At 40.8% G+C, this 23,117-nt stretch overlaps 1 protein-coding gene and 1 long non-coding RNA gene across 5 annotated transcripts in view; one reads left to right on the plus strand and one right to left on the minus strand.

Annotated features, from left to right (window-relative positions):
- The window catches only part of SP1 (Sp1 transcription factor), a 38,613-nt gene extending 18,036 nt beyond the window's left edge, over window positions 1-20,577 (minus strand). Inside the window, exons 1-3 of one of the 4 annotated variants that reach the window (XM_086399176.1) lie at window positions 20,249-20,577; window positions 19,040-19,194; window positions 17,218-18,733 (exon numbers count right to left, since the gene is read on the minus strand). In XM_086399176.1, the coding sequence (XP_086255302.1) occupies window positions 17,218-18,733; window positions 19,040-19,194; window positions 20,249-20,255 (1,678 nt within the window). In that variant the 5' untranslated portion in view covers window positions 20,256-20,577. Of the gene's footprint in view, window positions 1-17,217; window positions 18,734-19,039; window positions 19,195-19,286; window positions 20,036-20,248 lie in introns of those variants that run through there. The other 3 variants (XM_086399178.1, XM_086399179.1, XM_086399177.1) reach the window with 3 other exon arrangements.
- Window positions 19,786-23,117, plus strand: LOC147371506 (uncharacterized). The gene is made up of 3 exons (XR_015163607.1): window positions 19,786-19,978; window positions 20,572-20,763; window positions 22,936-23,117. It is a non-coding gene; the product is annotated as an uncharacterized LOC147371506 (long non-coding RNA).

A 23,117-nucleotide genomic window follows, 5' to 3' on the forward strand; every position in this document is an offset into this window, starting at 1 on the left:
TTTATTTCTTTTGGCCGAGCCACATGGCACGTGGGAACTTATTAGTTCCCTGACCAGGGACTGAACTCACAGCCTCTACAGTGGAAACGCAGTCTTAACCACTGGACCACCAAGGATGTCCTTGGTTATCTATTTTAAATACAGCAGTGTGGGACTCCCTGGTGGCGTAGTGGATAAGAACCCGCCTGCCAATGAAGGGGACACGGGTTTGATCCCTGGTACGGGAAGATTCCACATGCTGCAGAGCAACTAAGCCACATGCCACAACTACTGAGCTCACGCTCTAGGGCCCACAAGCCACAACTACTGAAGCCCACATGCGGCAGCTACCGCCTCCCGTGTGCCCAGAGCCTGTGCTCTCCAACAGGAGAAGACACCACAATGAGAAGCTTGCGCACCACAGCTAGAGAGCAGCACCTGTTCTTAGCAACCAGAGAAAAGCCCACATGCAGGCAATGAAGACCCAGCACAAGCAAAAGTAACAAATAAATTATAAAATAAATAAATACAGCAGTGTGTACATATCAATCTCGAACTACCCAACAATCCCTTCCCCTACCCTTCTCCCCTGTGAATAAGATTATTAAAAATATAAGTAGAATAGTAATAATAAAGTACTATTAACAGTGATGGTCGTTTAGTCACTTAGTCGTGTCCGACTCTGCGAACCCATGGACTGTATGTAGCCCACCAGGCTCCTCTGTCCACGGAATTCTCCAGGCAAGACTGCTGGAGTGGGCTGCCATTTCCTTCTCCAAAAAAGGGGCTGAATATATCAAAAATTCTACCACCCCAACAAATTATTATCTTTTTCCATCTTCCCCTCAACTACTACTTGTCTGCACAAATAAGCTTTACAAATTTGTAATCATAATACAGTAGCATTAAGCATAAAAATCTGAACCAATATTAAGAAGTAACTCTTTAGAGGCCTCCTGGCGGTCCAGTGATTAAGACGCTGCACTTCCAGGGCAGGGGGTGCGGGCTGGATCCCTGATCGGGGAACTAATATTCTACATGCTACATGGCACAGCCACAAAAAAAAAATAACTCCAGATCCATACTATCCTGAGATGCCTGAAGTGAACATGTGAATAGGCACTTACATGCTGGGTACCTTTTAATGATAGGGCTAAGTTTATGCATGAGTAATGCCCACAGTATAATTATGTAATATGATATAGTACAGCTGATATTTTAACACTCCCCCACCATAAACTGAAAGGTAACTTTTAATATAACTAAATTTCCCTTCGTCTTAATTTGTCCAGACTACTAGATAAATACTAAAAGCAGAAAACTCTCATTTATACCTAGTGTTAAAGAAATACATCACAGCGTTAAACTGTCAATGACAGTATGAGAAAAGGAAAAAAGACAGAAAAGCTACTCCATGAAAATATACAGATGCTCATTTATGCATCTATGTACTCCTTTTCCTAAATGGTTTTCTTCAACTTCTGCTTACTATGGCAATGAATAATTTAGATGTATGCATTTTACTTAATATATTTTGAGCTTTCTGTTCTCTGTTCTTTTAATATTGATTATGTAATGAACCAATCAGCAAACATACTCCTGAGGAATATTCTTATTCTAAGAAAATGACTTAAACTGAGAAAACTGTATGGTCTATTATATTCTGTATTAAAAATACAGATATCTTGAAACTACTTGAGTATTTAATATGACAAAAGAGAAATAAGCTGTGGCAAACAACTTGATAAAATAGTATGCAGTAATTTAAAATCACTCCTCTGGAAGTGAAATATATAACAAGGATCCCTACTATTGTGACTATTATTTAACAAGAATGAAATGAGGTGTAAATATTAGCATGGAGTAGGTAATATTATTTGTAGTTGACATGACAATATACCTGGAAAATCACTAAAAATTACTGAAAGCAGTAAGACTGCAACATAGCCATTATAAAATTAACACACATAAACCAATATTATTGGCTGAATAATGCTTCATCAAATGGATAGACTACTTTTGTTTACCCACTGGACACTTAGATTGCTTCCACCTTTCAGCTCTCAGGAACAGTGCTGCTATTTGTGTGGATATGTGTTTTCATTTCTCTTAGAAATATACCTAGGAATAGAATCACTCACTTCATAAAATTTTAATCTAAAAAGTATAAACAATGATGTTCATCACAGCATTACTTGTAACAATGAAATTTTAGGGTGGGAAAAAAGTACATCAGTAGAGTTAAGCATATCCTAGTACTAACATCGGAGAAGGCGATGGCACCCCACTCCAGTACTCTCGCCTGGAAAATCCCATGGACGGAGGAGCCTGGTGGGCTGCAGTCCATGGGGTCGAGAAGAGTCGGACACGACTGAGCGACTTCACTTTTACTTTCCACTTTCCTGCATTGGAGAAGGAAATGGCAACCTACTCCAGTGTTCTTGCCTGGAGAATCCCAGGGATGGGGGAGCCTGGTGGGCTGCCTTTTATGGGGTCACACAGAGTCAGACACGACTGAAGTGACTTAGCAGCAGCAGCAGCAGCACTAACATACCATGAAATTTCCATACAATCATTTAAAATGATGATATTTATTATTTATGAAAAATGTATATGATATACTGTTCAGTAAAAATAATATTATGAAGCACTATAAAGAGTATAATACTATTTTAGTATTAACAAAATATATAGACTTCTTTGTAAATTGTACACAAAGGTCAAAAACATGGCTGGAAGGATGATTACCAAAATTTCAACAACGATTATCTTTGAATAGTTAAAGTTCAATTAATTTTTACTTTATTTTCAGAATTATTTTTATTGTTTAATGTTTTTACCAATACCACTTCAACAAGTTACTTAAAAATATATTTAGGGAATTTCCTGGTGGCCTAGTGGTTAAGATTCCAAGCTTTCATGGCCTTGGCCTGGGTTCAGTTTCTGGTTGGGGAACTAAGATCACACAAACTGAGCAGCATGGCCAAAAAAAAAAAATTAAATTAAAAATATTTTTTCCTATCATCAAAGGTAATGCTCAAAATCCTTCAAGCTAGGCTTCAACAGTAAGTGAGCTGAGAACTTCCAAATGTACAAGCTGGATTTAGAAGAGGCAGAGGAATCAGAGATCAAATTGCCAACATTTGCTGGATCATAGAGAAAGCAAAGGAATTCCAGAAAAACATCTACTTCTGGTTCATTGACTACATGAATGAAGTCATGTGGATCACAACAAACTTTGGAAAACTCTTAAAAAAGAGATGGGAATACCAGACCACCTTACCAGTTAGAACTGGACGTGGAACAATGGACTAGTCCAAAATTTGGAAAGAGTACATCAACACTGTATATTGTCTCCCACCTTATTTTATTTAACTTCTATGTAGAGTATATCATGCAAAATGCCAGGCTGGATGAATCATAAGCTGGAATCAAGATTGCTGGGAGAAATATCAACAACCTCAGACATGTAGATGATACCACTGTAATGGCAGAAAATGAAGAGGAACTAAAGAGCCTCTTGATGAGGGTGAAAGAAGAGAGTGAAAAAGCTGGCTTAAACCTCAGCATTCAAAAAACTAAGATATGGCATCTGGTCCCATCACTTCATGGCAAACAGAAGGGGAAAACAAGGAAATAGTGACAGATTTTTTTTTCTTGGGCTCCAAAATCACTATGGATGGTGACTGCAGCCATAAAATTAAAAGATACTTGCTCCTTACAAGGAAAGCTATGACAAACCTAGACAGTTTATTACAAAGCAAACATCACTTTGCTGACAAAGGTATGTATAGTCAAAAGCCACGGTTTTTCCACTAGTCATGTATGGATGTAAGAGTTGGACCATAAAGAACGCTGAGGACCAGGACCAAAGAATTGATGCTTTGAACTGTGGTGCTGGAGAAGACTCTTCAGAGTCCCTTGGACGCCAAAGAGATCAAACCAGTCAATCCTAAAGGAAATCAACCCTGAACATTCACTGGAAGGAATGATGCTAAAGCTCCAATACTTTGGCCAACTGATGTGAAGAGCCAACTCACTGGAAAAGACCCTGATGCTGAGAAAGATTGAGGGCAGAAAGAGAAGGGGTGACAGAATGAGATGGTCAGACACCAGCATCACCCACTCAAGGGACATGAGTTTGAGCGAACTCTAGGACTAAGTGAAGGACAGGGAAGCTTGGCATGCTGCACGCAGTCCATGGAGTTGCAAAGAGTCGGACATGACTAAGTGAATGAACAAGTTTTCTAATTTTAGCTCTAGAGATCTCTATAAAGTGAATGCTTTGAATTTTCCCATTTTCCATACTGAACTGTAATTTACATAGCAGTCCTTTGTGAGCAACCAGTGTTTTCCCTTTAGATAAGTTATTCTGTATCCATAGGTTTGTGCTACCAAACATGCTCTGTATAAAGAAAAACAGAGGTGGTTCCTGCCCTGTTCCTGTAGGCATTTAAGATCTAAAACACTGACATACCTAAAATTGTACAGAGAACAGCTACCAAATGTCTCAGATATCTGTATGTACTTGTACACTTAAGAATCTACACTACCACAAAGAATTGAGAAGAATATAATCATCATCCTTGCTCTGTAGATGAACAGAAGTCAAGAAATTCCAAAATCACTAACTTAAGTTGGTTCAGCCCTAACCAGTGCCTCAATTTTCTACTCTCCTTTTGCAACAGAAGATCGAAACAAGTGAGTTTACACACACAATCAAAACAATCATTAATTGATAAAACCACACAGTTTAGCAGCAATTTTTTAAAATTGCTGAGGGCAGACAAATTTTGTGAGCTTTAATATTTGTAATATATCATTTTGTGAACTGGGATATGGGTAAAAAAAAAAAAAATCCATTGTATTATCCTTTAAACCTGCCTAGATGTCCTAAATTATTTCACAATCATTTTTGAAGGGGTGGGCTTTTTTGGGGTGAGGGGGTGAGATAGGTGAGACAGGAATTAGCTGAGAGTAAAAAAGAAAGTAAAACCAAGTTCTAGAAAGGTAAAAGGAAAAATAAAATTGTCTTAACGTACAGAAAACCAAACAACTCAAGAACACAGGGACAGAAAAATAACTCGTTGAAACAAAAATTAAGAAACCTAATTATCATTGGTCAACATAGTGTTCATCAAGAATGTTTTTCTAGCAAACAGTCTACACCAAGTTTATAACCAAGCCAACAAGAGATAAAGGAAGAGAAAATTTATGGGTAATTCAACTACTGTTTTTACCAGAATGGTTTATGAAAGAACAAAGCATACTGTCTGGAGTTTACTTCCTTTTTTGTAGTTATTGTAGTTTATTGACTACACCAATGGGCAAGAAAGAACGCAAAGATCTTAGACACAACTTTAAAGAGCAGCCTTCAGCTAAGTAATCAAAATCCTACTTTTAACTGAATGGGAGAACAGAACTTCTATTGAGATATGGGCACTAATGTGTGTTGAGGATCAATATTATGTTATCTACCTCATTTAATCCTAGTAATTCTGTGAGGCTAAATATTATACTAACCCTCTTGTATAGAGGAGAGGATGAAGAACTTCCCCTAAGTCATGCAGCCAGTTAAGCAGCAAAGCTATGATCTCGATCCTGGCATGTCACACCCCTGTCCATACTAAGCATCTCACTCAGGACACACTTTTTCTTTCACAAAGGATTTTCAAGTACTGCTAGTTTCAGAACTGGACTTATTTCATCCAGCTAAACTGTTTCACCTTATACAACACAGGACATGAGATGTGTTCATCTGCAAAAACAATATTTAAAACAAAACCCCACCGTATTTTGGCTCTAAGATCCCACTTATAGTCAGTCATCTATTTCTCATCCAAAATAGTACTAACTAAACAGAATAACTTTCCAACAACTGTTCCCAATCTCTCAATAATTTTGTGGATTTTTATATTGTACTTTCAAATAGTCTTTTCATCTTCCCTCCTAACAGCAGCATAACAAAAAAAAAAAAAGTTCTCTTCAGCAAGCGCTTGAGTTTGTTCATAGTACCAATGCCTCACAGGAGATTGAGATTAGAAATAGGGGTAGTGGGGAGGGGATATAAGAAAACAGGAGACATGACACAATATGACTCATTCATAAACACACCTATTCATGTGCAGCAGTAGGTTTCATCATCAACTTCCATTTCAGGTTTCAGAATGCAACTGCAAGGGCCTGATGGTGCTGTTTGAACCAGAACTAGAAAAAGCCTCTAAACCTGACTTCTGAACAGAAGTCTATGTTTTCCAGACATAACCTTTAATTGGGTTGGCCAAAGTTTGTTCAGGTTCTTCCATCACATCTTATGGAAAAACCCAAACAAACTTTTTGGTCAACTCAAAATTTTGGTTTTCCTCTACATACAATACTGTAGAGCATACTGAGCACAATGCCAAGTATGTCCAAACAATCCTCTACAGTGGCCCTGGGACGTCTTCCTTTTACGAGGGGGTTTTCAGATGATGCAACATTAGTAATCCTACAGTGACATTGTTATCAAGAGAATCATTCTGGACAAAGTTATCTATAATACTGAGGTTTTACAGGGCTTAAAAAAAAAGTCTGCTTTAAGTTTGATGCTTAGCTTTTTGGAAATGGACAAATCTCTTGGCTGGTACCACTTGTATTTAATATTATTTTTTAAAACATTTATTTGGCTGTGCTGAGTCTTAGTTACGGCACATGTGATCTTTAGCTGAGGCATGTGGGATCTAGTCCCCAACCACAAGTTGAACTCGGGCTCCCTGTCCTGGGAGCATAGAGTACCAGCCTCTGGACCACCAGGGAAGTCCCAGTGCCACTTTTATTTATTTAATATTTATTCATTTAATAAATATTTATTTATTTATTTATTTATTATAGCACAGGCTCCAGGGCAAGTGGGCTTCAGTAGTTGTGGCTCCTGGGCTCTAGAGCACAGGCTCAACAGTTGTGGTGCATGAGTTTAGCATGTGGGATCCCCCTTGGATCACGGATGGAACCCATGTCCAGTACATTGTCAGGTGGATTCTTTACCACTGAGCCACCAGGGAAGCCTCAGTACCACTTTAAACAGCATCAAATTCCTTTGCAAGCAAAGCAATGATTAAAACCAAACAGTCCATGGAGTAATAATCTTCAATACTAAGAAAGTAGTACTGGAAATGAAGGTGCCTATTTCATATAATCTCTATTGCATGTGCCTATTTCTTAAAAGTTTAAATGCCTAGTTCTTAAATTTTAATGGTAAGACACATCTGGATAATGTAATAAAATAATATTTTATAATACCTCCATCCCAGTTATTCTAATAAAATTTTAAGACTTTAATTAGTCATCATGATGTTTTCAGGAATAAATCAAAGACCTATTAGTAATTAAAGTCTGGATGCATCTGAATTTCACATTTCAGTTAAAAATAATACAATGTGATCATATATTAGTGCTTTTATTAAGATAGCTCTGATCAGGTATTTGACTAAAAGATTAATTACACCAAGATACCTGGCCATGCTACAATTTCCTAAACCTCTATATGAACTAAAGAGGAGGATATCCAATATGGGATAAAAGGACAATTTGTCATTTTCTGGGGCTCAGAGGGGTCAATGAATCAATTCCAAAAAGGGAAATGCTTGCCAGCAACAAGCCATCTTTGCTTTCTGTGGTCATTTGTGTATAAGGAATCAAAATAAGAAGGTAAGCAATTACCAGTTACCTAAGCATGATTTATCTTTAAAAGTACCAAGAGGTCCAGAAGTTAAGACTCTGCTTCCACTGAAGGGGGCCCAGGTTCAATCCCTGGTCAGGAAACTAGATCCTCTGTGCTGTGACTAAGAGCTCACATACTATAACTAAAGATATCATGTGCTCCAATGAAGACCTGGAATAGCCAAATAAATAAATATTAATAGATAAATAAGTGAATTTTTTAAAAAGGAAGGAAATCCTGTCACATGCTGCAATATGGATGAGCTTAGAAGACATTATGCTAAATGAAATAAGCTTGTTGTAAAAAGACAAATACTGTATGATTCCACTTGTATGGTATACCTAAAGTAGTCAAATTCATTGAAATACAAAGTAGAATAATGACTGCAAAGGTCTGGGAAAGAAGGGGAAATAAAGATCTTAAGAGGTATAGACTGTGTATCAATTTTGTAAGATGAAACAGTTTTGGAAATCTGTTGCATAACAACCTGAATATACCTACCACTACTGACCTGTTCACTTAAAAAAGGGTTAAGATGGTAAATTTTATGTTACATGGTTTTTTCCCTAAAAATAATTACTTAGGGACTTCCCTGGTGGTCCAGTAGTTAAGAATCTGCCTTGCAACTCAAGGAAAATGGATCTGATCCCTGGCTGGGGAACTAAGATCCCACATGCCACAGAGCAATGATCCCAAGCACTGCAATGACAGAGCCCATCTGCCACATCTACTGAGCCCGAGCACCACAATTAGAGAGTCTATGCGCCTCAACGAAAGATCCCACCCACATGACTCAACTAAGATCTGACACAAACAAATAAATAAGAAAAAAAAAATCAGTTAAAAAAAAAATTACATTGCCTTGCATATTCTTTCATTTTAAACAATTTTCCCCTGAAACTACATAAATGCCAGGGATTTAATAGTGACCAAAGAAAAACATCATTAAGTACATCAAAAAATTTATACAAATCTCTTCCCTCTTGCCATGCATCTGTTTTTACAAACTTGAGCCAAAATTATAGGTAAAAACAGTTAAAGTATTTAAAGGGCAGGACAACATTTTTAATTAAAAATTAACAACCTGACAATACATGACACAGGACAAGAAGACTAATTTAAATCCAAAATACTGTGGGGCCCTATTATCTCATATATTTTGCTGTAACTCTCAGGATTAGTTGTGAAAACTGTTTGTATGGTTAGTTGTTCAGTCATATCTAACTCTTTGCGATCCCAACAACTGCAGCCCACCAGCCTCCACTGTCAGGCAAGAATATTGGAGTGGGTCACCACTCCAGTAGGATCCCCTGCTTCTCCAGGGGATCTTCCCAACCCAGGGATCAAACCCAGGTCTCCCACATTCCAGGTGGATTCTGAACTGGTCCCCCCTAAAATGCATTAAGTGTAGGTAACTATAGCACAACAGGAACTGGAGCTCCAAGAAGGCAAGAGACAACATCATCTGTTTCAATGAATTCCAAGAGCCTATACACATTTGATATACAATAAATGCTCAATAAATTTCAATAAACTTATCTATGAAAGAGGCATCAAAAATTAGAACCCACTTCCACTTAACACTTTTGCATCTAATTCTTAAGCCTTGTAGGGAGCAGTTATATTACTAAGTACACTGGTGTTCAGTAAATGCCTATGTAAGTTAACTGAACCGTGAGTATTATTGCATTTCTTAACAGCATTTAAGAATAAATAAGGAGGCCATTCAAAACATAATAATGCCAACAGATAATCTTTTAAAAGAATCCCAAAAGAAAAACATTTCTTGACGATATAAAAAATTTTCAAATAGTTTCCAGAGTTACAGGCTTTTTACCTTCATTAATACAAATGGGATGAATAAAGATTCAAAAAAAAAAAAAAAAAAGACAAGTGGTCTATATACATTTAAAGTACATTTTCCTTCACAAGTGCAAGAAACTGCCAAAGAATCCTAAGCAGATTACTTTCAGATGTATCACCAGTGAGAAATATTATGCATTGTCTATCTAGGGCCTGGACAAAATCAGGCCCTAATACAGTTTCTCAAAGGTTTTTTTAGGACTTCGCTGGTGGTCCAGTAGTTAAGAATCTGCCTGCCAACACAGGGGACATGGGTTCAATCTCTTGGGGAACTAGATCCCACATGCTGAGGGGCCACTAAGACCACGCACCACAACTACTGAGCCCCGAACCCTAGAGCACACGCTCTGCAACAAACAAGAGAAGTCACCACAATAAGCCTGCACACAGCAACTTGAGTAGCCCCACTTGCCGCAACTAGAGAAACCCCACGCACAGCAACCAGCCCAGCTCAAAATACATAATTTTTTTTAAAAAAAGGTTGTTAAACCATATCCCCTAGTATATCAAGAGATATACATACACTATTTAATCAGAAATATGGGAGTAGAAGGAAGGCACCGAAAGGAAATTTTCAGAATAAAATGGAAAATAGTAGGGACAATAAGGAGAAAGTTTGCTATAAAAATGTCTCAAGTCCATCAAGGAAAAAATTAGGAACAATCAGGGAAACATATCACATCTTCCTAGTAGGGGGAAAAAAAAAGGAGGGTTGGGTAATGTGCTGTGCTGTGCTTAGTCGCTCAGTCGTGTTCGACTCTGTGACCCAATGGACTGCAGGCCGCTGGGATCCTCTGTCCATGGAGATTCTCCAGGCAAGAATACTGGAATGGGTCGCCATGCCCTCCTCCAGAGGATCTTCCCAACCCAGCGATCGAACGCAGGGTTCCCCCATTGCAGGCATATTCTTTACTGAGGCGCCAGAATAATACTCTCACGCCAATATAACACAGAGGACCTTCATGCTTTCAAACAACTGATTATGAAAATCTCTGACTTCTCTTTTACCATCTTGCTCCTTCCTTCCTTAATGTACTCATATCGTTGATTATTTACATTAAATTACAGATTAAATAAATTCAAATTAATAGATCTTGTTATAACAATTCTGATCCATAACAATGTTTATAAAAAGGCTGTTGATTTAACCATGCTTTTTGCTTCTTTTTTTTTTCCTATTTTTTGTCTTAAGTTACAAATTTAACTCTTCAAAATAACTGAATTGGGTCAAAAAACAAATCCATTTTTCTACGAGAGAGCAGTGGTGTAGTGGAAATGATACTGATCTGAAGTCAAAAGACCTGTCACTGTAAATTTTGTCAATGACCTCTGACAAGTCACTGAGTCTTTCTACACCTTAGGTTGTCAGAAGGAGAGTACTGGAGGGGATGAGGGTTTCCAAGTCCAGCCATCTTCAAGTTTAACTGCTATTAACATGGAGAGTTCGGTTTAATTACAATATGTTTGCAAAGAGCTATAACTTCTAAGCAATCCAAACAGTGTCAAGTTAATGAAGAACACATGGAATAATCTGAAAAGCTCCATCTCAATAGCATTTTACCTTATCTGGATTACTTGCAGCAGACATTTGATTTACTATGAAAACCATTAAAATTTTTTTTCTCAGAAATGTAGATTTTTTTTGCTTTGCTTTTGTTTTGGTTTGGCTGCACCTCGAAGCACGACCAGTGATTGAACACAGGCCCACAGCAGTGAAGGCCCTGGGTACCAACCACTGGACCTCCAGGGAATTCCTGCAGACATGCAGATTTTTAACTGATTCTCTCATCTCATAAAGGGCACGTCTTTGTCTTGACCTGGGTATTTTATATTTTAACCCCTTCTTCGAAATCGTTAAATTATTTATTTTGTACACGTTAAATTATTCATTTTGTATACAGGTATAGGGTGAGAAAGATTCAGAGTAAATCAGATAGGTACACCCAAACTTGTGAAACAAGTAATATTGCCAGAGCTTAAAAAGCACTGGAGCAGAAGTACAAATTCAAATTATAGTCCAGATTTACAACCAACTCTGAAGGAAAAAACTTTCTTCAGAAACTTTTTCAGGGTCTTCTAAAGGGACCAATTCTTAAAACCTAGCATGGCATTAACAATGTAGTCACAGTGTGGACGTATACCTTTTAAATAATGCTTCAGCGCTACAGATCTAATATAATAATGTTAAATGTTAGGGATAATACTATTTTGACATCAGTTCAGTTCAGTTGCTCAGTCGTGTCCGACTCTTTGCAACCCCATGAATTGCAGCACACCAGGCCTCCCTGCCCATCACCAACTCCCGAAGTTCACTCAGACTCAGGTCCATCGAGTCGGTGATGCCATCCGGCCATCTCATCCTCTGTCGGCCCCTTCTCCTCCTGCCCCTAATCCCTCCCAGCATCAGAGTCTTTTCCAATGAGTCAACTCTTCGCATGAGGTGGCCAAAGTGCTGAGTTTCAGCTTTACCAACAGTCCTTCCAAAGAACACCCAGAACTGATCTCCTTTAGAATGGACTGGCTGGATCTCCTTGCAGTCCAAGGGACTCTTCAAGAGTCTTCTCCAACACCACAGTACAAAAGCATCAATTCTTCGGCGCTCAGCTTTCTTCACAGTCCAACTCTCACATCCATACAGGAGACAGGGATCAAGACCATCCCCATGGAAAAGAAATGCAAAAAAGCAAAATGGCCATCTGGGAAGGCCTTACAAATAGCTGTGAAAGGAAGAGAAGCGAAAAGCAAAGGAGAAAAGGAAGATATAAGCATCTGAATGCAGAGTTCCAAAGAATAGCAAGAAGAGAAAAGAAAGCCTTCCTCAGAGATCAATGCAAATAGAGAAAAACAAAAGAATGGGAAAGACTAGAGATCTCTTCAAGAAAATGAGAGATACCAAGGGAACATTTCATGCAAAGATGGGCTCCATAAAGGACAGAAATGGTATGGACCTAACAGAAGCAGAAGATATTAAGAAAAGGTGGTAAGAATACACAGAAGAACTGTACAAAAAAGATCTTCACGACCCAAATAATCACGATGGTATGATCACTGACTTAGAGCCAGACATCCTGGAATGTGAAGTCAAGTGGGCCTTAGAAAGCATCACTACAAACAAAGCTAGTGGAGGTGATGGAATTCCAGTTGAGCTATTCCAAATCCTGAAAGATGATGCTGTGAAAGTGTTGCACTCAATATGCCAGCAAATTTGGAAAACTCAGCAGTGGCCACAGGACTGGAAAAGCTCAGTTTTCATTCCAATCCCAAAGAAAGGCAATGCCAAAGAATGCTCAAACTACCGCACAATTGCACTCATCTCACACGCTAGTAAAGTAATGCTCAAAATTCTCCAAGCCAGGCTTCAGCAATATGTGAACCATGAACTTCCTGATGTTCAAGCTGGTTTTCGAAAAGGCAGAGGAACCAGAGATCAAATTGCCAACATCCGCTGGTCATGGAAAAAGCAAGAGAGTTCCAGAAAAACATCTATTTCTGCTTTATTGACTATGCCAAAGCTTTTGACTGTGTGGATCACAATAAACTGTGGAAAATTCTGAACGAGATGGGAATACCAAACCACCTGACCTGCCTCTTGAGAAATCTGTATGGAGGTCAGGAAGCAACAGTTAGAAATGGACATGGAACAACAGACTGGTTCCAAACAGGAAAAGGAGTATGTCAAGGCTGTATATTGTCACCCTGCTTATTTTGACATACCTTCCATAAGAAATATGAAAAATACGCTTGTTTTTCAATTAAACGGCAAACTGAAAAATTTCAACTATTATCTATTAATGTTTATCCAATCAGTAACTTACAAAATATTATGTAATACAGCCTTTCTACAGGTGTTCCTCTTACATTTAAAATATTTTCGAGGGAAAACAAAACAATTAGAACCAAGAAATGAGCAGAACTACATTTTTAGTGCCAACATTTATATGCTACTTTACAATGTAGAATAATTAAAGGGAAAGGGAGATCTGAGAATAGAACAGATACTAAATTTTTCCAAAACACTAGGCACCCTTGTGCTCTTGTTATTTAATTAAGAACTAAAAGGACCACATTACACAATGCAGTGTGATTTAACAATGACGTCACTGACAGAAAGCCACTAGAATAAATAAATAGGAGCAACTGAAAAAGTCTCAAGACTGTCTTCTCAGTCTTTCCAAATCAATCAAGGCACCTAGATTTTAAAGGAGATCTTTTCTACTTACACTGAACTCATTTAAATTACACTTATAAAATCACACTAAAGAAAGCAAATGATGCTGAAACACGATGTTATAGTCAATAAAAGTATATTATTTTAAAATAGAAAATTCTCTTGTATGACCCTTTGCACTAACTAGAATGATAATTCTGGACACATTTAAACCAACTAAACCTACTTAACACTCATGTTCAAATGAACTATTTTGTTCTGTTAACAAAATAGGTCTCAGCAATCTGACCCCAAGTTTAGCGACACTGTTGGCAAACCAACTCTGGTATCGCATTCAACTTAACTTCTAAGAGGAGACATTTTCCCGACCCCAATAAAACTAAGCAGATGTGAAATTTTTATTTTTAGTGTCTGAAATTTGCTTCATGAGTGAATTATAGCCATCAAGGAAATATGTTTTATTCTCTTGCCAAAGCCCAGTCCCGCACTCTTTATTAGGCAGAACTCCCACGAAGTCATCCAAACTAAGTCTTTCAAAACTGGCCCCTCCTCAACCTTGGGGAAGAGTTTTTTGAACTTAGCCGGGGCTGAGAAAAAAATCTGAAGCTTGAAGCTTAAAAAACAAAACAACCCAGAACCGAGATCAGAGCGTGTAACTACCAAATGAGAGGAAAGAGTGTTGATAAAAGAATAAAGGGGACAGGGTGTTAGTTAAAAAAAAAAAAAGGAAAAGCTGCTCACTTAAAAAATAACAAGAACTAAGAGCCAAAAGATCCCCACGTTACTGAGTGGTCCCTTCTTCACTATCACCCACCAGCGGCAGAACTGAAAACAGGAACACTAAGATGGGCGACTGATTTGGGGTCTAAGTTTGTGCCTTTGCCTGTATATTCAAGTAAACAAATAAACATAATAAAAGTCAACAAGAGAACTTAGAAAAGTTTTAAAAGATGACTTTTAAAAACAATAAATGTGGAAATTCCCTGGCAGTCCAGGGGCTGGGACTCTTCCATTTCACTGCTAGAGGTGGGGGGTGGGGATGTAAGGGTTCAATCCCTATTTAGGGAACTAGGATCCTACAAGAAGCCACGTGGTAGGGCCCCAAAAAGACTAAATCTATTAAGTGACATAGAAGCTGCAGTCTTCCACAACCATTTAAAAATAATGTTTCCCTTTACAGAATGCTATCTACTTACCTATCTTACAACATGAATTCATATTCATGGCTCTTTCCACTACATCATACTGCCAAGAGGCTGAGTTTTTCTAATAAAATAACTGTATACCAGAAAAACAGGTAAAATGAGAGACTTTGTAGCAGCCAGGCAACAGCTAAAGAGCACTAAGCTTCCAGGAAACGACTGCATTATCTTTCATTAAGGCTGAAGTCAGATCAATTGAAGGGGAAAAAACGTTGCACAACTATGACTAACCAGAAAGGAGGAAACACGTATCTTCAAAAACCACTATGAATAAAGCAATCTCAACTCTCACAAAATGGCCTTTCAGAGCTTCATTCTCTTCTTAGTGAATGTCAAGCTGTTACTATCTTAAAAAGACATGTGTTTTCTAGAGCTCAGAGACCATCAATAACAGCTAGGAAGGTAGCCCTATTCTATGACAAAGTAAATGGCAGACTTCCCCAGACCATGATTTAGCAATGAAAGTGTCTCATAACTGTTCCTTAGAGCTCCAGTTATAAACCGTTTACACATTGCAAGGATCCAAATTAATACTATCTACAACAATCTCAATAACTTAAGGGCAAAGAGAAAACAAACACACAAACGTAGATTACCCAGAAAGTGTCTAATTTTCCAAGCTGTTAGGTTCAGTTTTTATTAAACTTTTCCCATTTCTACTCACATAATTTTTGGCCTATAAACACTTGCCAGCTCTATAGCCTTAAATTTCAAAGTAACAAAAGATATCTTTTCCAAAAGATTTTTAACAATTTAAAGGATGTCCCAAGTTAAAATTAATAGGTAATGAATGCTCCAGACTAGAACAGCAAGTAGTCTCATAACGTATGTGCTTCCCAGTATCTCAAAGTCCTTATCTGGAAAATAAGGCAGGCGTATGAGATGATTCCTAAGGTCTCTTTCAGCTCTAAGCTTCTATTTTAAGATCTCCAATTCACTAAGAAAATTTCTGTCTGTTAAGGCTCAAAATGTAGTAATTTTAAACATACAAGTGGTGAACTTGAGCAGACCTCCCCACCACAGATTTTCCTCAACTGCAGGAGGCAGGAAATATGGTTGCCTATTTGTTACCCTCTCTTACATAAGAGCCAATCTAAACAGAATAAGAACTCTATAATAAAAGTAAACAATTAACAAATCCACAGATACACCAACAGAAGTAGAAGTTCAGTGGTATTAAACTACTTCTCATAATTTCTATATATCATCCCAGAATATAAAGATGCCTATGTATCCTAATGTGCTTCATTCAAGATTAGTTCTATCACCATGATCATTAAAGATTAGTATCACCATGAAATTTAAAATGATAAACTCTAAATAAATTCTTACAGTTTTAAACAGGTTTTAAATTTCAAATTAACCAATACTAGTAAAATATAGTTCAAAATATATGACTGAATAGTGTCAACTGATTCAACATACATTCCAATATATACACCTCCTTCCTTGACAATTCTCTTTCCCCCTCAAAGTCCTTACTTCTAATTCCTTTCAACTCCATCTCCCCACTCCACTCTGTGCCCCACTTCTGTTCTCTTCCACCTTTCAACCATACGCTACTTTCAAAGCAGTCTAGAAAGTGGCTCTCTAATCTAGAAAGTATTAGAATCACTACCTAGGAGGCTTAAGAAACAAAACAAAAGAAAATCACCTAGGAAGCTTATTAAAAATACACATTAATACTTTCAAGCTAAGTAGGAGTTGAAAAAATTAAACCTCAAAGGGTAGGCTCTTCTGGTTAACTAAAAGATTAACCAGGGAACTTATTTTGTTGAAGTCCTTTGGAATCCATCAGTTTTCCCCTGCTTACAGTTTGTGAGAAATATCTGATGATTTAATAACTGCCCTACAGATAAGTTTATAATCCATTCCTGTCTGCAGAGAAGAACCCTCAAGCCAAATAAGGCCCTTAAGGTAAGAATATTTTATATTTTTAAAAGGTTGCAAAAACAAAAAAGTACACGTAATTGAGAACTTATGTGGCCCATAAGGCCTAAACTATTTACTATCTGGCCCTTTACAGAAAAAGTTTGCCCACTCTTGTACTGTAGTACCAGGCACTGAATGTACAGAGACCCCAAAGACACTGCCCAGAGATGCTCCTTTCTGGACAGAGTAACTGAAGAGGAAAAAGTTTTATTAAGTCAGCTCCAAATGACTTAGAATCATTGCTACTTCTCTAACTGACTAGCCCTCAGAAGTACTGCCCTCAAAAGATTCTACTCCCTCTTCTTTAGACTCAATGGTTTCAGCTGAGATGCTAAGTAGCTCTAGAGATAAATGCAAAAGATCTCAAGTCTCACCTGAGGCATTTGCTATCGCCAAGGGCAGGCTTGGAAGCTGGTGCACCTGGATTCCTGAAGCACCCAATGCACTGAGGTTAATGGTCTGGAGGCCAGGCATGGAGGAGAGCTGAGCAGCATTCACAGTGACTGTGCCGGCAGGGATGGAGGCAGCTGAGGCAATAGGTGTAAGGGTGGTACTGCTGCTGCTGGTCTGCCCCAAAGAAACACCCTGCATTGGGGCCAAGGTGATTGTCTGGGCTTGTGGGTTCTGAACTTGGAGGTTCTGCAGCTGAAGAGTCTGCCAGCTGACCTGTCCATTGGGCCCCACTGTTGGTGTCCGGATGATGATGGGGCCAGAGTTTGGAACAGCCTGAAGCTGAAGGTTCTGGAGGGTTTCCTGGGTGATAGCTTGAGTTGTAAAGGTCTGCCCTGACAATGGGGCGGCTTGGAGGGCCTGAAGGGCCTGTCCCCCTTGAACCAGCTGAGGCTGGATGAGAATTTGTTGTTGTTGCTGTGTCTGCTGGTTTTGCTCTCCCTCTTTTTGTTGACTTGCTTGCAGTGAACCTCCAGATGTCTGGTTCTGCTGGATGTTCAGAGTATCAGATCCCTGCAGCCCGCTGACCCTCTGGGGTGTCTGGCTCTGAGAGCTGGTCCCTGCTGATCCGCTGGTGGTAAAGTTCATAATTCCCATGTTGCTGGTGGTAGTAGTTGTTGAGTAGCTATTGGCATTGGTGAAAAAGGAGCTGGAACTGGCTTGTGAAGATACCAAACTGGCAGAACTGATGGCAGTCCCTGAGGTGACAGGCTGTGAGCCACTCTCCTGGGACCCAGAGCTGCTGATCGTGACTGCCTGAGAGCTAGGAGTCAAGGTAGCTGCAGAAACGCTGTTGACAGGCAGCAAGGTAATATTCCCATTCAGGGCCACTGGTACGTTGGTCACATACTGAGTCTGTCCTGAGAGTACATTATTAGCCAGGCCTTGAAGGGGGACAGCCTGCTGGAGTAGGTTTGGCATAGCAGCAATGATGTTGCCTCCACTTCCTCGGTTTGTGATGATCTGTTGGTTTGCACCTGGTATGATCTGTATCTGACCTGAACCATCCTGCTGCACTTGGGCCCCAGTGGCAGCAAACTGCAGCTGTTGCCCATCAACGGTCTGGAACTGTGGGATTACTTGATACTGAATATTAGGCATCACTCCAGGTAGTCCGGTCAGGACTTGCTGGTTCTGAAGGTTGGAAGTGGCAGCCACAACATACTGCCCACCGGAGACCGTGCGATTCTTGGAAGACTCACTGCCATTGTTGCCGTTGGTACTGCTGCCACTCTGTTCCTTCGAGGTAGGGGTAGCCCCAGAGGAGGAAGAGATGATCTGCCAGCCATTGGCACCCTGGGAAAGTTGTGTGGCTGTGAGGTCAAGCTCACCTGTGCCCCCTGACTGGCTTGGGCCCTGGGAGTTGTTGCTGTTTTCATTGGGTGACTCAATTCTGCTGCAAGTTGCTGCCAGCAGAGCCAAAGGGGATGGCTGGGATTCCTGGCCAGAAATAAGGGAGAGGAAAGGAGTTACTTTAGTGATACCCATTTGCCAGACCAGGGGGCAGTGTAACAGTGCAAAAGGGGAAAAAAAAGAAAAACCCAACCAAACAAAAAGTTGGATCTATCTATACTGTTGAAACTCTCATTCAGGGGGATCTCCAAGTCACTTGTCTAGCTGTGCTTACTTCCCTATCTAGAAAATGGTTTAGCCCTTCCCCAAAAATTTTTTTTGTAAAAAGACAGTCATCTAAGGATATTTACAGCCTCTCAGCACCTTCCCCATTCTGTCAGGATCATCACTTACCTGCCCTCCTCCTCCGCTGCTGCTGCTACTGCCTGCGCTGCTGCTTCGAGCCTGAGAAAAGGCACCACTACCATTTCCATTGCCCCCGTTATTGCCACCAACTCCTTTTTCAATCTTCACCACTGCTGTCATTTCATCCATGGAGTGATCTTGGTCTAAAAATAATTTTAAAATAACTTAAAATTGGAGAAAGCAAAAGGTCAAGTGAGAAAGGGTAAAAGAGGCTGTGATGAAACAAATGACTAACAGGAAGGTGAAAGGCGCCAGTATTAAAAAAACGATTCGGGGAGAAGGAACAGTTGCAGACCAGTAGGATGTGATCTAGGCTCAGTGATGCCAAAACCGGACCTCAATTCTCCCTTGCACAAAATTAAAGTCAGAAAACACTGAAAAGGTGCCTTTGGTACAGGAAATACGAGGGTCGGTGGGCATGTTGAAAAAGGAACCTGGGGGAAAAAAAGGATAGATAAGGCATAAAACATGTGGGTGAATGGAAAGTTTGCTAAAAACTAGGGTCAAAGGAAATGGAGAAAGAGAAAATCTCAAGTGTAAAAAGTAACAAGAGGAAAGGAGAAAGGGGAAAAGAACAGATAAAAAGTTTGAGTGGGGAAACATTTATAAATATTAATAAGGGGCTAAAGAGGTCCAGGGGTTAGAAATCAAGCGATTCGGGGCGGCTAGAGGGCGGGCCCTAGAGGGAAAGGGCGGTTTCGGGGTGTGGGGCGTGGAAAGGGCGGGACGGTAGGGGGGAGGGGTAATTTACGGGGGGAGGGGTAATCTACGGCAGGGGGGGAAGGGAGGAGGGCCTTGGGGCCGGCGGCGACCAGAGGGCGGACCAGGGAGGCGGTTGGCCCGGGCGGGGCCTGCTCTGCTCGGGCCGCCCCCGCGGCTCCAGCCCCCGGCAGGAGGAGCCTCAGGCGGGCAGCCGAGTAGTGGGGGGTAAGGCCCGTCCCCCGTGGCCGGGGCGGGCAGGGGGCGGGCGAGGCCACGCTGCCCCCTCCCCCGGGGCGGGTGGCCCATCCCCCTCCTCCTCCTCGGAGGCCCCGCCACTGCCCCTTCTCCCTCCCTTCCCTCCGCCCCGGGCGGGACCAAGGCCGCCGCCGCCGCCTCCCGCCCGCCCCCCCTCACGGCGGGGACCGCCCGGTCGGCCCTCGCGCGCGCCCCCTCACTCCCCTCCCACCCCTAAGCTTGGAGTGGACTCATCCTTACCGCTCATGGTAGCAGCTGAGGGACGAGCTCAAGGGGGTCCTGTCCGGGGGGGTTGGGGGGGGCCAGGAAAAACGCGGACGCTGACGAGGCAAGCGAACCCGGACCGGACAGGGAGGGGGGGGTAAGGAGGAGGGAGCAGCGCGCCACAAGCCCGGCCTAGGCCCCGCCCCTTTACTGCTGCCCCGCCCAATGAGGGAGGGAGAAAGGAGGGACTTGCAGAAGAAAGACGGGCAGATTGCCCAATGCTAAGGCTCGCTTGCTCTCTAAGGCGTGTAAGACAAAGTTGCGTGCGTGGTGTCCGCCCCAAAAGATCTGCCTCTCAGTTTTAGAGGCCAATGAAAGAGGCAGGAAGTGAAGGTGGGCAGGAACTAAAGATGATGGGCTTGGGGAAGAAGCCAGTCAACTGCCAGGCGGGCTCCGTGAGTAGTAGGGATTGGAAGAGCTTTCATTGGAATGACAGAACAACAGCCAACCAGAAGCTTGGACGTGCCTGGGCAAAGTCCTAGTGGGAGGAGGTAAGAAGTAGACAGGAATGGGATAGGATGAAGCAGATCAAAACCAATCAGAAATCAGGCGGGCAGCCAGGAAAGTTATGATTGGATTAACACTGAAAAGAGACGCGATAGGACGCAAATTGACGTGTATAAAAGCCAATTGAGCGCCGCGTGAGCTCTGAGGGCAAGAACCTGGAGTGGGCAGAGGAGAATTGGCCTCTGCCTCAGTCGTTCGGTCCAATGAGGTGGCTGGGGGGAAAGTCAGCCACCGCCTCCACTTGGCCGATGGGCGTTACCAGAGCCGGGAGGGAACAGGGCTGTGCCAAGAGGAGTCCGTCGCCATTTTGGCCCTCCTCTGGGGACGTCTTTACAGTGATTAGGTAGCAACGCTTCAGCTGAACCGTGCAGCTCAACAAGTGTCAGGCCGAGCCACTCGGCGCAAAGTTCTGCTTTGACACCAAGGCTCGTTTGAGTCTTAATTTAACCGCTCTTAAAAGTAGTTCTCGAGTCTCACCCCTTTAGGGGTGGGCGGAGAGGCAGGCGGATGCCTCTGAATGTGGTGTAAGCCCTGTGGGTACAGGCGCAAGAGCTCTGGTGAGAGTTCTCACACAGCCAGTTAACGCGCTGACCGATTTGCGAGGTCTTTGTGAGACTCCAGCAAACGCCATTTTATTAAATTCTCCCAATTTGTCTGGTGCTGGCTACTTAAGGCGGGTTAACTTTTCAAGAGCTTGCATTTGAAGCTAAATTATGTTGGAGAACCTCCCATAATCAAGATGCTATAAGCCACTTTCCGCTGCCGCTGCCCCCTTAATTGTAAATACGCTGTAAGCAAAGTAGCAAAATAAAGTTCTTGCTTTTTGCAAGTGCATAAAAGGATTTTTCCTGAATTTCTGGCCTCCCATTCTGCCTTGCCTTTATCCTAGTTTTTGTGGTAGCTGCCTGGGTGACTTGTCAATAACGTGACAAGGTCATATCTTTTTTCACTTGTATGTTATATGTTGTCACTTCATTATCTACAGTTAAGCACTTGATACTGTCATGTTTTAAAGTCTGGATTCCCCGAAACTGAGGTTTCATGTTTCTCTGGGCAAGGCCAGAAGGTAAAAGCCTACAGTTAAGTGCCTAGATCAGCTAGGTATCTTGCATTCCTAATGTCATTCTCATGAGGAAGTTATTAGTAAGTATTAGAGGCTATTAGTAAGTATTTTGTACGTTGAGATATTAGTAAGTATTTTTTAAGTTAAGAAATTGATGCTAGGAAGTAACTTCCCAAAGATCACAAAGCTAATGAGTTGTGCCAAATTTCAACTCAGAATAATCCCACCGAAAGTCTATAAGTTCTTAAATGAATAATGCCTGTATAACCATTTATAAAATTGAGCTTAATTTTTAAAATGGGCTTAATAAACTTTTTTTTTTTAAGAAAAGCTTTTTGTTTCCTTCTAGCTCTTAAAAAAAAAATCCTGCAGGTACTTCCTGGAGAGCTTACATGGTATCATCTTCTTTTATAACTTTATTACAAAACATCGCATTACATTTCTATTACTAGCATCTCTAAGTCAAAGTTTCTCAAAATAGAATATCAGGGAATCTTTATCTGTATCCTCTGGACTGCTTTTTTAAAAAAAGGTAGATTCCTAGACCTCATCTTAGGCCTAGTAAATGATAGTCTCTGGAGAGGGACAAGAGAACACAACTCTTTCAGGTGATTAGTCCCTAAATCACAGTTTAAGAAGCACTAAAGGAAGAAACTTGAGAGAAGAAACTTCCAGAAGGAAAGAAACTTCCTGGAGGGAAGAAGCTGCATTGCTCATCTTTGTAAACCAAGCTCTGGAGATTCCAACAGCTGTTTAGTGTATTTAGCAAAAGACCACACCCAAACTTGCTGAGGCGGGTGGAGGGAGGAGGAACTAAAACTGTGGCGCAGTCCTCTGAACATTTCTAATTTAATCCTTTCAACCAATGTAAGAAATTGTCATGCTCTTCTCCAGTACTTTAAATTATGACTGTTTTGTTTAGTTTCAAAGCTTTTTTTTTTTTTTTCTTTTCCCAATAGTTCTAAGCTGGTCTAAGCCAAAAATGGGAACTAGGGTTTGGTTTTATTCCAGGTAATGATAAAAAAGACCTAGCTTTAGACCCAGAAGTTCAAGAGCCACACTCCTTTACACAGTACTCTCTTTGCTTCTCCAGGACGAGACAGAATTCAGAACCTGGCCTGTGAGGGATGTCCTCAACATAAGCTTGTTTATTAACAGTTTCTGAGAGCAAATGGACATGTTGTCCAATTCATCTGTGAAAACCTGAACAGATTTTCTTTCGACTAAACAACAACAACAAAAATGAATAAACTTGTTTCAAGTTTGTCTTCATAA

Source organism: Bos grunniens, chromosome 5, assembly GCF_055505025.1.
Source record: "Bos grunniens cultivar Pamir isolate PY7600 chromosome 5, Bosgru_T2T1.0, whole genome shotgun sequence".
Lineage (NCBI taxonomy): Eukaryota > Metazoa > Chordata > Mammalia > Artiodactyla > Bovidae > Bos > Bos grunniens.